Here is a 12,129-nt window from a genome sequence, read left to right on the forward strand (position 1 = left end):
GAAAAACAGGAAAAGGACGTGACCTCCATTTTCACCCCGGAAGCGTTTAAGGTCGCAACCCATGCAGGGCACCACTGAGCATGTGCGAGGCGGCTGATACGAATCGGCCAATCCGCATGTTAAGGTCCGGTTTGGTAAAACATTCTGCACTGAATGCACTTCGCGCGAATGCGGATTGGGCAATTCGAATCCTGCCAATGCGGAAGGACTCCCAGGTATGAAAGTACATTCACGTTATCACGCAAATTCGAATCGCCCAGTACGCAAAAGCCCGTTCCATGTGGCAGAGACCCTGTCTGATAAACGCCAGAGAATTTTAAAATATGGGTTTAAATTCATCCTTGGAGTTTCTCTATACTTAAAGGTATGCAGTTTGCTTCCAGGACCTATCTGAAACAAATCTCAGAGCATATGATTTATGTCTGTAAAGTCATTCTATATGATGACATCAACCATGCTAAATTAAAGTTATTGTACTTCCATAAGCCACATTCTTTAAATGGCTGTAATACTAGATAAATCTGAAACCAGCAAGTGGCAGTGTTTGACAAAAATCAAGATGTATTGGAAAGTTTGAAGAGAAACCACATTTCGACCGTGTATTAAAGTGGGGGAAAGCCAGGCTGATTTTGTATTTACCTGCAAGAAATAAAGATATTACTGGCTTCATGGCAGATAGCTTTAAGTGGCAATAGTCCAGATTTGAGATAAATAACTTTCAAAAATGCTCAGTAAGAACAGAAAAGAAAACAATGACTTAGCACCAATTGGATGTTTTGTGAGCAGAGACAAGGCGTTACACTTTTTTTGGTGGTGAGCTAAGCATTTCCACAGTTGTGGACATGAGGTCTGGGCTGCAGAGCTCTTCAAGAATGACAGCCAAGAATATTTTCCTCCAATATTCGCACTCCAAAAGGGAATTCTTGATCACTGAAAATCAGATTTATTGTATACATATGTTTTAGCTTTTCTAATGATCATGTTCCTAGGATGATTTTCCTAGTGATTGGATGTTGGTGATCCAAAACACACTGCAGAAATAATTCAGTTTGAGGCCATTTTAACCACACTGGCTCAATGATAGGGAATTCTGGGAACTGTAGTTTTGTGAGACATTTAGCTTTCTCTGTCAGAGAGCTCTGGTGTCAAAGTAAACTACAATTGTCAGGATTCCCTAGCATTGAGCCAGGGCAGTTAAACAATCTCGAACTGGGTTATTTCCGCAGTGTGTTTTGGACTGCTGTTTCCATACTTATTGGTAGGAGAGCCAGCGTAGTGTAGTGGTTTGAGCATTGGACTATGACTCTGGAGAGCAAGGTCTGAATCCTGCTGGGTGTCCTTGGGCAAGTCACACTCTCTCAGCCTCAGAATCCCACTTGTGATGGCAAACCCCCTTTAAGAAACTTGCCAAGAAAATGCTGTGATAGGTTTGCTTTAGGGTTGCGTTAAGTCTGAAATGACTTGAAGGCACACAACAAACCCACACATCCCACTGCCTTAAAACAATGATCAAATGCAGATAATGGAGTGACATCAAAATGGTGGTTTACTTTGGATTTGCTCTGGCAGATTGATCACACTGTTTCTCTGGAAGCAACACATTGCCTCTGAGAAGATTTTAGCTACTGCTCTGGAGGAACAAAGTTTTGCTAGCTTGCTTCTCCAGAAAGCTAGGCATTAATTTCTTTCTCCTTCTCAGAAGAAAGCCTGCCAACAAAATTGAATCATAATAAGAGTGAGTATCAAGAAATCCCATTGGTCACAAACAACTATGCTGAGACTGTTGGGCCTTGCTTCAGCCAAAAGCACTTTTAGTTTTTAATTGCTCTACGCAGTGAATGGTGTGGAAAGTAGTTGCCTTTCACAAGCAGCGATCAGTTGAACAATTCCTGCTCCAAATGCCAAAAGCCAATTTCCTAAGCCTCATTTGTGTTAGGATGAAACAGTTGTTAGCAGTGTCATGATCCTCTCCTCAAATATTCCACCCATAATCTCACCAGCTTTCTCAACACAGAACATCCTGTGTTAACCCAAGTACTTCCAGATCTAAATTATGTCTTTCCCTCCTTCCTTTTCTCTTCTTAAGATTTCTCAGCAAGCAATGTGCATCCTCCTTCCTTTTCCTCCCATAGCAGTGGATAGCAGACATCAGCTTCTTGTAACTACTGCCAGCAGATTATGCGAAACGTATAAATGTGTCACAGGTCGGAAATGACTTGAAGCCACAAAACAACAATAACATAAATATATCACAAGCTGGACATTCCTATTACTTCCATTCAGATTTTTATGAGCACATTTACTGGTATGTACACAGTAACAGTGGCAACTCCAGGTATTAGATGCAGGGTGACCAGGTTTCCTCACCACAAAGGAGGACAAGGCATCACAAAAAGCCAAAAGCACTCATATAAATTTAAATTCATGCTTCAGTAGACATGCTCCAGATGGAGGACATTTTGAAATTCCTCTGGAGAGAAGAAGGCTGAAATGGAGAAAAGATTACACAACTGTGAGGAGGAAAATCTAATGTGGACAGCAGTGCAGTGGTGTTGAACTTAGTGGAATTGAGGGTGAGAAAGAGCACAGAAAGGGAGGATGAGTGACTGTTATGTGCCTCCAAGTGAATTCCAATTTATAGAGATCCTGTTAACAGGATTTTTCATGGCAAGATTTATTTGGAGGAGGTTTGCCATTGCCTTCTGAGATCATGGGATTTACCCAAGATCACCCAGTGGGTTTCCATGCTTGAACAGTCTCACAGACTGCATCTGCACTGCAGAAATATGGTGCCATAACAAACTACAATTCCCAGAATTCCATAGCATTGAGCCATGGCAGTTAAAGTGGTGTCCAAATGGGTTATTTATGCAGTGTGGATGAACCCCCGGGGTCCAATATTCACACTACAGCACCAGACTTGATATTTCTGACATTTCTTGACAAGAAACTCTTTTTCTGAAACAGAGGTCCAAAACACAATGCAGAAATAACCCAGTTTGAGACCGCTTTAACTGCCCTAGCTGAGTGCTAGAGAATCCTGGGAATTGTAGTGTATTGTGGCACCACAGCTCTCTGACAGAGAAAGTTAAATGTCCCACAAAACTACAATTCCCAGAATTCCCTAGCATTGAATCGGGGAAGTTACAGCGGTCTCAAACTGGATTATTTCTGCAGGGTGTTTCGGACCAGAGACACAATAATTTTGCCTTTGATTGTATATCCATATTGTTTCTGACATCATGGTGCAAGTCTCTTCTAGTGAATAAATAAAGCTTTATTACTGTTTTATTTTTTTAAAAAAAGAATTAAAATTCTAAGCATTCAGTGCTAACTGTAACCAAATGAATAATTCTTGTTACCATATTTTTAGCCCCTTTCCAAGATAACTTTAAGGGTGACAAACAGATGTGGCCACCATAAACCTAATGTGTGGATGCCACCATTTTTAGGTTGAGTCCTTTGTTTTCATTGGAAAACTCTATGGAGGCAGCCAGTTTTAACCCACAAGCAGCCCCCCTCCTTTGTGGAATTCATGGCAGCACAAATCTTTCACTTGTTGTGTAGTTTGCGGAGGTTAGTGCAAAAGAAGAGCCTGCGAGAACAGACTGCTACTCAAGTTAGAATTGTACCCTCAAAATATTTGCAGGCAAACGTAAGCCAGATACATTCTTTGAGAAAGATTCTGGGCTTTTTCCTGCCACAGATTTCCTTTTAAACAACAGCTCCTAAGAGTGTAACTCCCTTCCCACTCAAGCCAAGTTGTTAGGCAAAGCCACATAATCTCCTTTTATGACCACCTAAAGGAGAGAAATGTTTCTAGGGTTTGTGCCAGAGCTCTGGGTTGGCTTTGTTTTCATGGCAGGACTCTTCATTGTGCCTTCAAAACAATGCCTAATACCCATCAATACTGTGGAGGTGATACTATCATTGGGGTGGAATGGCAGCTCTAAGAACCTGACACTTGGTGATCCTGGAAGTCTGTGGTGTTTCAGAGCTAAGGTGCCCCCTGAGCATGTCTTGAGTGCTAAGCGAATGTTCAAGGATTCAAGAGTAATAACAACTGGGGGAAATATAAGGTTTTCTTGTTTTTAAACTTGTGCCATTTTTTTGCTTTTTGTAGTCTTGAAAATAAATTAACTGTTTAACACCCATAGCCATGCACACCTTGCTTAACCCAGTTTACGGTTTCTCCATATGGAAGTACAATAACATCCAAAATCCACAGCACATTGATACCTTTATGGGGCCAACCAAAATGCACAGAATACATGATGCAAGCTTTCAAAGCTCCATGGCTTCTTCATCAGGCAAAGGAAGGCTTTGTTCCCAGTGCCACACGCCCAGAGAGGCCCAGTATGCACAGACACCCCTTCACTTTGTCTCAACACAGAACAACATACCAACCACACCTTCACAAAGTGCAAGTCTGAGATTAATGTTGTCATATTTCTTTTATTTTTTCCCCCTCTTGTATGATATTTTTAAACACCTTTGCCTGTTGAAGAATCCAGTGGAGCTTCGAAAGCTTGCAACATGTATTTTGTGCAGTTTGGTTGGCCCAATAAAGGCATCCCTGTTTTTTTGGATTTTGGATGTTACTCTGCTTTGCTGTATGGCCAACAGGGTCACTCTTGGATACATAACGTGTATATTGTGTCTTTTGGTTGTGTCTTTTGGTTGTTTAGTGTGGATCATTGTACTTTGCTACATGTCTAGCATGGCTAGCCCTGGATATGAGACATATATTTTATACATTTTGATCGGCCCAGGAAAGGTATCCCTGTTTTGTGGCTATTGGATGTCATTGTACTTTGCTACATGTCCAACATGCTTTCCCCTGGATATATTTCCACACAGAAGGGATACTTCTGTCCTGTGTGTGTGTGTGTGTGTTTCTGGTGCCTCAGATGAAGAAAAGGCAAGGGGTGCTGGAGCAGAAGAGGAGAAAAGATGCTTTCACTCTGGCATCATCCCTTCTTCTTCCTCTGCTTTCTTTGTAGCCTCTGAACAGATCTTCCTTTTCCAGGACATATCCTACATTTCAGCTTTCTGCCCACAGGAAGAATTTCAAAAGGTCCTCAATTTTTGGAGCATGACTAAGAAGCATGGATTTACATTTCTATGGGTGTTTCTCACCTTTTTATTTGGTAATGTCCTACATTTTTCTGGAATGCCCTACATGTTGCAGTGCCTTGCCCAGGGTGACCAGAGGTCCCCCTTTATTCCAGGAGATGTCCTACATTTATTTCCACCTTCTGTCTAGGAGGAATTCCTAAGCATCCTCCATTTGGAGTGTGACTAAGAAGCCTGGATTTATAAGTTACGTGAGTGTTTTTACCCTTTTCCTTCAAGAAAAATGGAGGAAAAGCTAAAAACACTTCAGTACAATACAAATATAAGTCTGTGCTTCTCAGGCCTGTCCTAAATAGAGCACACTTTTGAATCCCTCTTGGATAAAAGGCTTGAAATGGAGGACAGATCCTGGGGTAAAAAGGAGGACGCCTGGTCAGCTTGTTAAAACAGAACCAACCCTCTGGCCTGTTTTTAAACACACTCAGTATAAATATAAACCTGTACTTCTCACTCCTGCTCCAAATGGAGGGCATTTTGGAATCCTTCCTGGAGAGAAGGCTTGAAGTGGTGGATATATCCGGAAAAAGGAGGGCAGCTGTTCCCCCTGGCAAACCAGAACCAACCCTCTGGCCTGTTTATACATTAAGATAGAATAGAATGGAACTGAATAGAAAACAATATTTTATTACGGTCACAGACCAGCATATAGTATACCCATGGTTCTTAGTCCTGCTCCAAATGGAGGACATCTTAGAATTCCTCCTGGACAGAGAAGCCTTGAAATGGAGGACAGGTCCTGGAAAAGGAGGAAAAATTCTGGGCTGAGCCTGGCAAAACAGACCCATCCCTCTAGCCTGGTTTTTAAAAAAACACTACATGTCAATGAAAACCCAGTAACTTTCTTTTTTTATCTTTCATTCTTCACCAGTTCTCTCACAATTTGTGAAGAAGGAGCCAATGGTATCTCCTCTGTAAAATCTTCTTGGGAGCCCTTTCTTATCCAGCAGAGGCAAGCCATTTGTATCTGAGGAGAGGCATTTTCTGGATTCCTCATCCTAATTTGAAACTCGATATCCCTTTGTTTCCCCCCCCTTTGCTTGTTTTTAAGTCTGGCTAATTCTAATTCTTTGATAGTTTCTGCTCTCAATGGAGAGGGCATTTTGGAGTGCCTCCTGGAGAGAGAGAGAGAGGGGGGGGGGAGGGAAGCCTGGAAATGGAGGGCAGGTCCTGGAAAAAGGAGGCAACTAGCCTGGTCTCCAGGTGTGGGGCTGCAGGGGGGGGGGGGGGGGGGAAAGCCCTGAGCTTTCCTGGCCCCATCCCTTCCCCTGGCAACCCCCCTTTCCCCCCGCCCTCACAGGAGGCGGGAAACCAAGCCCACCGACCCTCCCTCCTCTTCCTCCTCCAGCTGGGACCAACTCCCTTCCTCCTCTTTAGTCCTTGGCTCCCAAAAAGTGTGGGGAGGAGGGGGGGCTTCCCTCTTTCTCCTCCTCCATCCACAGAAGGAGGAGAAGGAGAAGAGGCAGCCTCCTCCTTCTCCTCCGCCCTCCCTTCTTCCTTCGCTCCTTCCTTTCTTCTCCATCCCTTCTCCTTGGCTGCTGGGCAGCATGGCTGGAAGGCGCAAGGCTGGAGCTGCCTTGGCTGTGGGGCTGTGGCTGTGGGGCGCCAGCCTCCTCCTCCTGCTGCTCCCCCTGACTGCCCCCCAGCCCCCCCCACCCCCCCCGGGGGGGCGTCCGGTGCCCCCGCCGCTGCCTCTGCTTCCGCACCACCGTCCGATGCATGCACCTCACCCTCGAGAGCGTCCCCGCCGTCGCCCCCCAGACCACCATCCTGTAAGTCAGGGAGGGGCTCCTCTGGGGAGGGAGGCTGCCACTGGCCCTACCCAGCCACCCCCCCCCCCCACTGGGTGGCCTTCCAGGAAAATGGGAGGGCATGGGCAATGGCACAAAGCTCAACACTCCCAGGGGCAATGCAGGCTTCAGAGTCAGGCTCACCATGGACAGGAGCAAAGGACAAGATCCAAACATTCATAGGAGTAGTGAATGCATGCTTCTTAGGATCAGAATGGACATGGGCAAAGAAAAAGGGTCAAAACACTCATAGAATAGCAAAGGCATCTTTTTACTCCTGCTCCAGACGGAGGTCATTTAGGGATGCCTCCTGGGCAAAAGGTTGGAATGGAGGAAAGGGCATGGAAAAGAGGAAAAGTCTGGTCCCCCTGCTGCAGGGAGAGGAGACTTCCACTTGCCTTCTCCAACTAGAGCTGAACCACCTACCACTGGCTGACCAGGGTCCTCATAACTGCACAAAATGGGGGCGCTTCCAGAAAAATTGGGGGGATGTGACCAAAGACAAAGGTCAACAATTGCCTTCCCATGAGGCTGAGAGTATGTGACTTGCTCAAGGTTACCCAGTGGGTTTCCAGGGCCGAGCTGGGAATCCAACCCTGGTCTCCAGAGTCATAGTCCAGCCCCCAAACCACAATGCCAGGCTGACTCCACACTCTAGTTAAGCTAGGGATATTGAAGTAAGAGGATTTGAGCTAATTGTTGAGCATGTTTAGACCTCGGAATTCAGCACGGATGAAATGACTGGCTTATTATGTCCAGAGAGAAGGAGTGAGGCTTTTGAAAAGTTAATTCTATTGGGAGGTTACGGAGGCCTTTCCCTCAAGACAGGATGAGGCAGGCGCCTCAAGCGGGTGAGATATTGTCGTAGATGTCTCATGGGCTGCCCTGTCAGGGTGACCAGACTTCTTCCTTTCCATGGACTTCCCTCAATTTCAACCTTCTGTCCAGGAGGAATTTCAAAGTGTCCTACATTTTTTGAGCACAACTAAGAAGTATGAATTCTATATTTATATGTTTTGTGCTTTTAGTTTTCGTAAAGTCCTCCATTTTCCTTTAAGGCCCTACATTTTGTGGTGCCTTGTCCTCCTTTGTGGTTAGGACATTTGGTCATCCTGTGCCCTTTTCAGCTACCTACCTTGCCACTTTTAGGCACAGTAGCAGGGACATAGCTAGGATTTTGGGAAGGGGGGGTCCAGACTAAGTACCACCATTATAATGGGGCTTGGGTGTGGCTGCACGGTGGCATGCACCATTCATTTTATCTAATGGAAGGGGGGGTCCAGACCCCAAGGACCCCCCCTTGGCTGTGTCCCTGACAGTGGACAACTCTTGCCCTTCCACCCCAGTGCCAAATATACAGGAGTGCCAACTTTAGTACATGAAACAAGAAAGGGAACCAGCAGCTTGCCCTTCACCTTAGGCAGCAAAATGGCTTGGGCTGGCGGTGGTGTCATTGAAGAAACCTCTGTATCAAACCATGTTTGGTTTCTCTTAATTCTTCCTCTCCCCCACTCTTTTTGCTCTTTATTCTTGAGAGTTTGATTCTATGGTGTCAAGGTCTTTGTGTGGCTTTGTGCTTTCCAGGAATGTAACCACTAGCCTGAGCTCTGTGGCTTTTCCAAGTCACTGGTCTCTGAAGCCCCTTTGTTGTTGGAGCTTTCCATTCATCCTGCACTTCTCTTTGGTTTTATACCTCTGGTTAAAGGTGTTGTGGGATTGGCTAAGAATGTGCTAATTGGGGAGTGCTGCCATTTTTTATTGTTTTTGATACCTGTTAGAACTAGGAATCTTGCCTTTACAGAGTTCTGGTTTGTATTTTGGACAGGGGAGATTGTGGGTTACTTGTGTGTTTCCTTAAAAAAAAATAAGCACAGGCTTTTGAAACATTAATGCTTATGTATGATTTTTTTGGAAGTGGGTTCTCCCCTCCCACCTTTCCTCCATTGCAGGCACTTCTGAGCAGTTAAAAACATGATTCTTACTATTGACTCTAAGGCAGTGGTTCCCAACCTTTCTAATCCCGCAACCCTTTCATACAGTTCCTCATGTTGTGGTGACCCCTAACCATAAAATTATTTTTCTTGCTACATCATAACTTTAACTTTGCTACTGTTATGAATTGTATTTTTGTTGTTAGAAATTGAACGTAAGTAAAGCATAGTGATTAATCACAAAAACACTCTCAGAAGATGGCAATGACCAACCCCCTCTGAAGAAACCTGTCCAGAAAGCCCCAGGATAGGTTTGCCTTGAGCCTTGGGCAAGGAGCCACACTCTCTCAGCCTCAGAGGATGGCAATGGCCAGCCCCCTCTGAAGATACCTGTCCAGAAAGCCCCAGGATAGAGTGGCAGAGGAGTAGTGGTTCAAAGTGGAACTGGGACTCTATGGCTGTGTTTTGCACAGCTCTATCCTGAGAGGAAAAGGAAAGGGGACGCTGTGGGCAGTTGCTGAGCACCTGAGGGGCCTGGAGGTGGCTGCTGCTTTAATGAGCTTAGCTTGGAGGCCCTTTTTTTGGGAAGAGGTGCTCCTGGGAAACTGTCATTCGACCCCCAGGGGTCCCGAACCCCAGGTTGGGAACCACTGCTCTAGGGGGTTATTCAGACATTGTTGGTTTTTAGTGCAACAGTGTGAATAATCTCACTCACATATTCCAGTTTTGTTGTTCACACTATTTTTTTTTTCATCAGAACTGCATCTCCATACATCACTGCATGTTCAGTTGCTCATACGTGTCAGCACTGTGAATAAAGATGGATTTGATGATGCAGATGTATTCAAAACATGTTCAAGGCATGCAGAGTTTTATCCTGATTTATCCCTGGTTGATTCGCGTGCCAGCAACATGACTGTTTTAGGAAAACTTTGGGGAAACCCCCCCCAAGATCGATTATCCCAGGTTAAGTGGGGTTTTTGGCAGCCACATCTCCCAGACTTAATCAGATGTATTCCAAATACATCTGAATGACAAAGATTCAGCCCAGATTCTACCAAGATTGTTTTCACCATCTGAATAACAACCCCCTAGGCAAACTTCATCAGAGACAGGGGTCTTTCCTCTTTGTTTCTGCTTGTTTAGCCATAAAATGTACAAGAAGGAGCCTGTACTGAATTATGCGAGGAGAATGCAAGCTCCTTGATCTTGCAGAGATTTATGGTCATGCTTAAGATTACCTACAGCATGAACCACAGTGATGTTGCTGAGCACATTCTCTAGAGAATGGAGTTCTTCCAGTGTGCAAACTGAGGCATGCAAAGGGTTCAAACCTGGTGCCAGCCAGTAAATGGAGGAGTGCGAAGGCCTGTTATGTGAAAGCTTGATTTCCCTGTTTTGAGTAGTCACATGCATTCATTTGTATGGGATTACTTTAAGTTTATTTTTTTGGAACAGGTTCTGAAGTTTCGCATTACTTGAAACTTCTGCTGTGTGAAGTAAACCAATACCACAGCTGAGATAAAGCTTTCCCTTTCAGTCAAGGGCTGCATAAAAACCTTGCCCGTTATGTACTCAGGATACTTTTATAGCTGTGAAGTGGAACTATATTACTACTGGATTGCACTGGCAGAAATAATATGGGGGTCTTCCATTTGTTTTCATACAGATAGATCTTTAAAGATACTTAGAAGACTGCATGAGTACAGAAACAGAGCCTGAAGAATCTGTCTGGAAAATTATTTCAGATTCCTAGAATCCTGCATTGAATTTGTAGGAGCCAGCCTTCCAAAGGGCTGTATAAACATTTTAAATTTCCAGGCAGCCATGTTCCTGGGATTTTCCAAGGCCTGTGTTTTGACACTGGTATTGTGTGTGTGTGTGTGTGTATGTGTGTGTGTGTATTTAAAAGTGTTCTTTGGGGCTTGCCCTTTACTTCAAATAACAAAATTCATACAAAACCCACACAGTTTTCATACTCAGAGTGTTTGTGTTCTTTTAAATGACCATTCCAGCCTTTCTGCTTGTGTTTTTCTTGAGTTTTAGGAGGACTTCTGGATGGAAAGAATAACTAGCACTTGATCAATACATTGACTCAGAAATAAGTCTGCTGGAAGTTACTGGGGCTTATTTCCAGGTAAATGTGTTTAAGATCAAAACTTAATTTTATAAAAACAGGTTCTAGCTGTAAGAGTTTCCTGTGACCCTAGTGTTAAAATCTGTTTTAGACTTTTTAAAACGCTGAAGAATGTCTTCCTTTGTTTCAGATTCAAAAAGGAAAAAAAAAGTACAAATGAAAAGTGCTGTTATTTTGCCATTGCTGAATCCTTTGGCTCCACATGCAGCGTTTTGGCAGGCTCTGGTTAATTCTACAGAAGTTGTAAAGAAATTAACTGACTAGTGCAGGAAGTGGGTGGCTAATGTTTCGTGCATTTAAAACAAAGTGCATTTGCAGAGCACTTTTATCTTGGTCAATGTTCCTTATTCCATTTTGTGTCATTCCATTTTCTGAATATTCATGAAAGCTGTTCATGCTGTTATTCTATTTTTATTTATTTTTTCATGCCCGAAGTTTAGATAGATGTCTGAAACTTACTATGCAGTTTTTTTTTAATTCAGTGTATGGAATCAGTGGTGTAAATGACCTTTAATGGCAGAATTGTAATAAGGAGAAGTCTGTTTTACGTGGAGTCTGGAAGGGATTCACTTCACTTTGGCTTATGACCCTGAGGTGGGAAAGGAGGCTTCTTTTCTCTGAGACGTTGCCTGATTTGTTTAAAGCTTTAAGAGCTCTGTGGCAAGCATTACATCCACAGAACTATATGGTTTATTTTGTGGACTACAGATAGCTCCCACATAGGGAATAAGTTGAACTTGTAGCCCATCTGACCGCTAGTCTGAAATAAAAAAACCCAGCTTCTCTCTTCTATCATCTGCTAGCCCAAATTTTAATTGCAATAGTACATGGTGGGTGAGAATAAAATTGGTTATCATTTTTGATGTTATTTCATGTTGAGCAGTGTTTTTCAAGGTTCAGCCACATGTGGACCATGGATGATTTTTCTCTTTCCTGCTGTTTGTTCCTTTCCCCACTTTCTGGGCAGAGACATTAGCAGAGGATTGAAAGGCTCTGTGACTTTTTAAAGATAGTCCATGGTGCTGGCCTGAGAAAAGGGCAGTAGTATTTACTACAGCTCTACTTTCTATAGTTACATATTTCAAATCTTTTCCTGTCTGATTTGTTTTGATTTTTTTTTTTTTTAAAAGAAGAGAAG

General features: G+C 43.7%; 1 protein-coding gene across 1 annotated transcript in view; it reads left to right on the forward strand.

Annotated features, from left to right (window-relative positions):
* Positions 1–6,789: 6,789 nt before the first annotated feature.
* PXDN (peroxidasin) overlaps positions 6,790–12,129 on the forward strand; it is a 121,085-nt gene continuing 115,745 nt past the window's right edge. Inside the window, 1 exon segment of the mRNA XM_042470403.1 lies at positions 6,790–6,905. Coding sequence (XP_042326337.1) covers positions 6,853–6,905 — 53 coding nt within the window. The 5' untranslated portion in view covers positions 6,790–6,852.

This window comes from Sceloporus undulatus, chromosome 1, assembly GCF_019175285.1.
Source record: "Sceloporus undulatus isolate JIND9_A2432 ecotype Alabama chromosome 1, SceUnd_v1.1, whole genome shotgun sequence".
NCBI classification, from domain to species: domain Eukaryota; kingdom Metazoa; phylum Chordata; class Lepidosauria; order Squamata; family Phrynosomatidae; genus Sceloporus; species Sceloporus undulatus.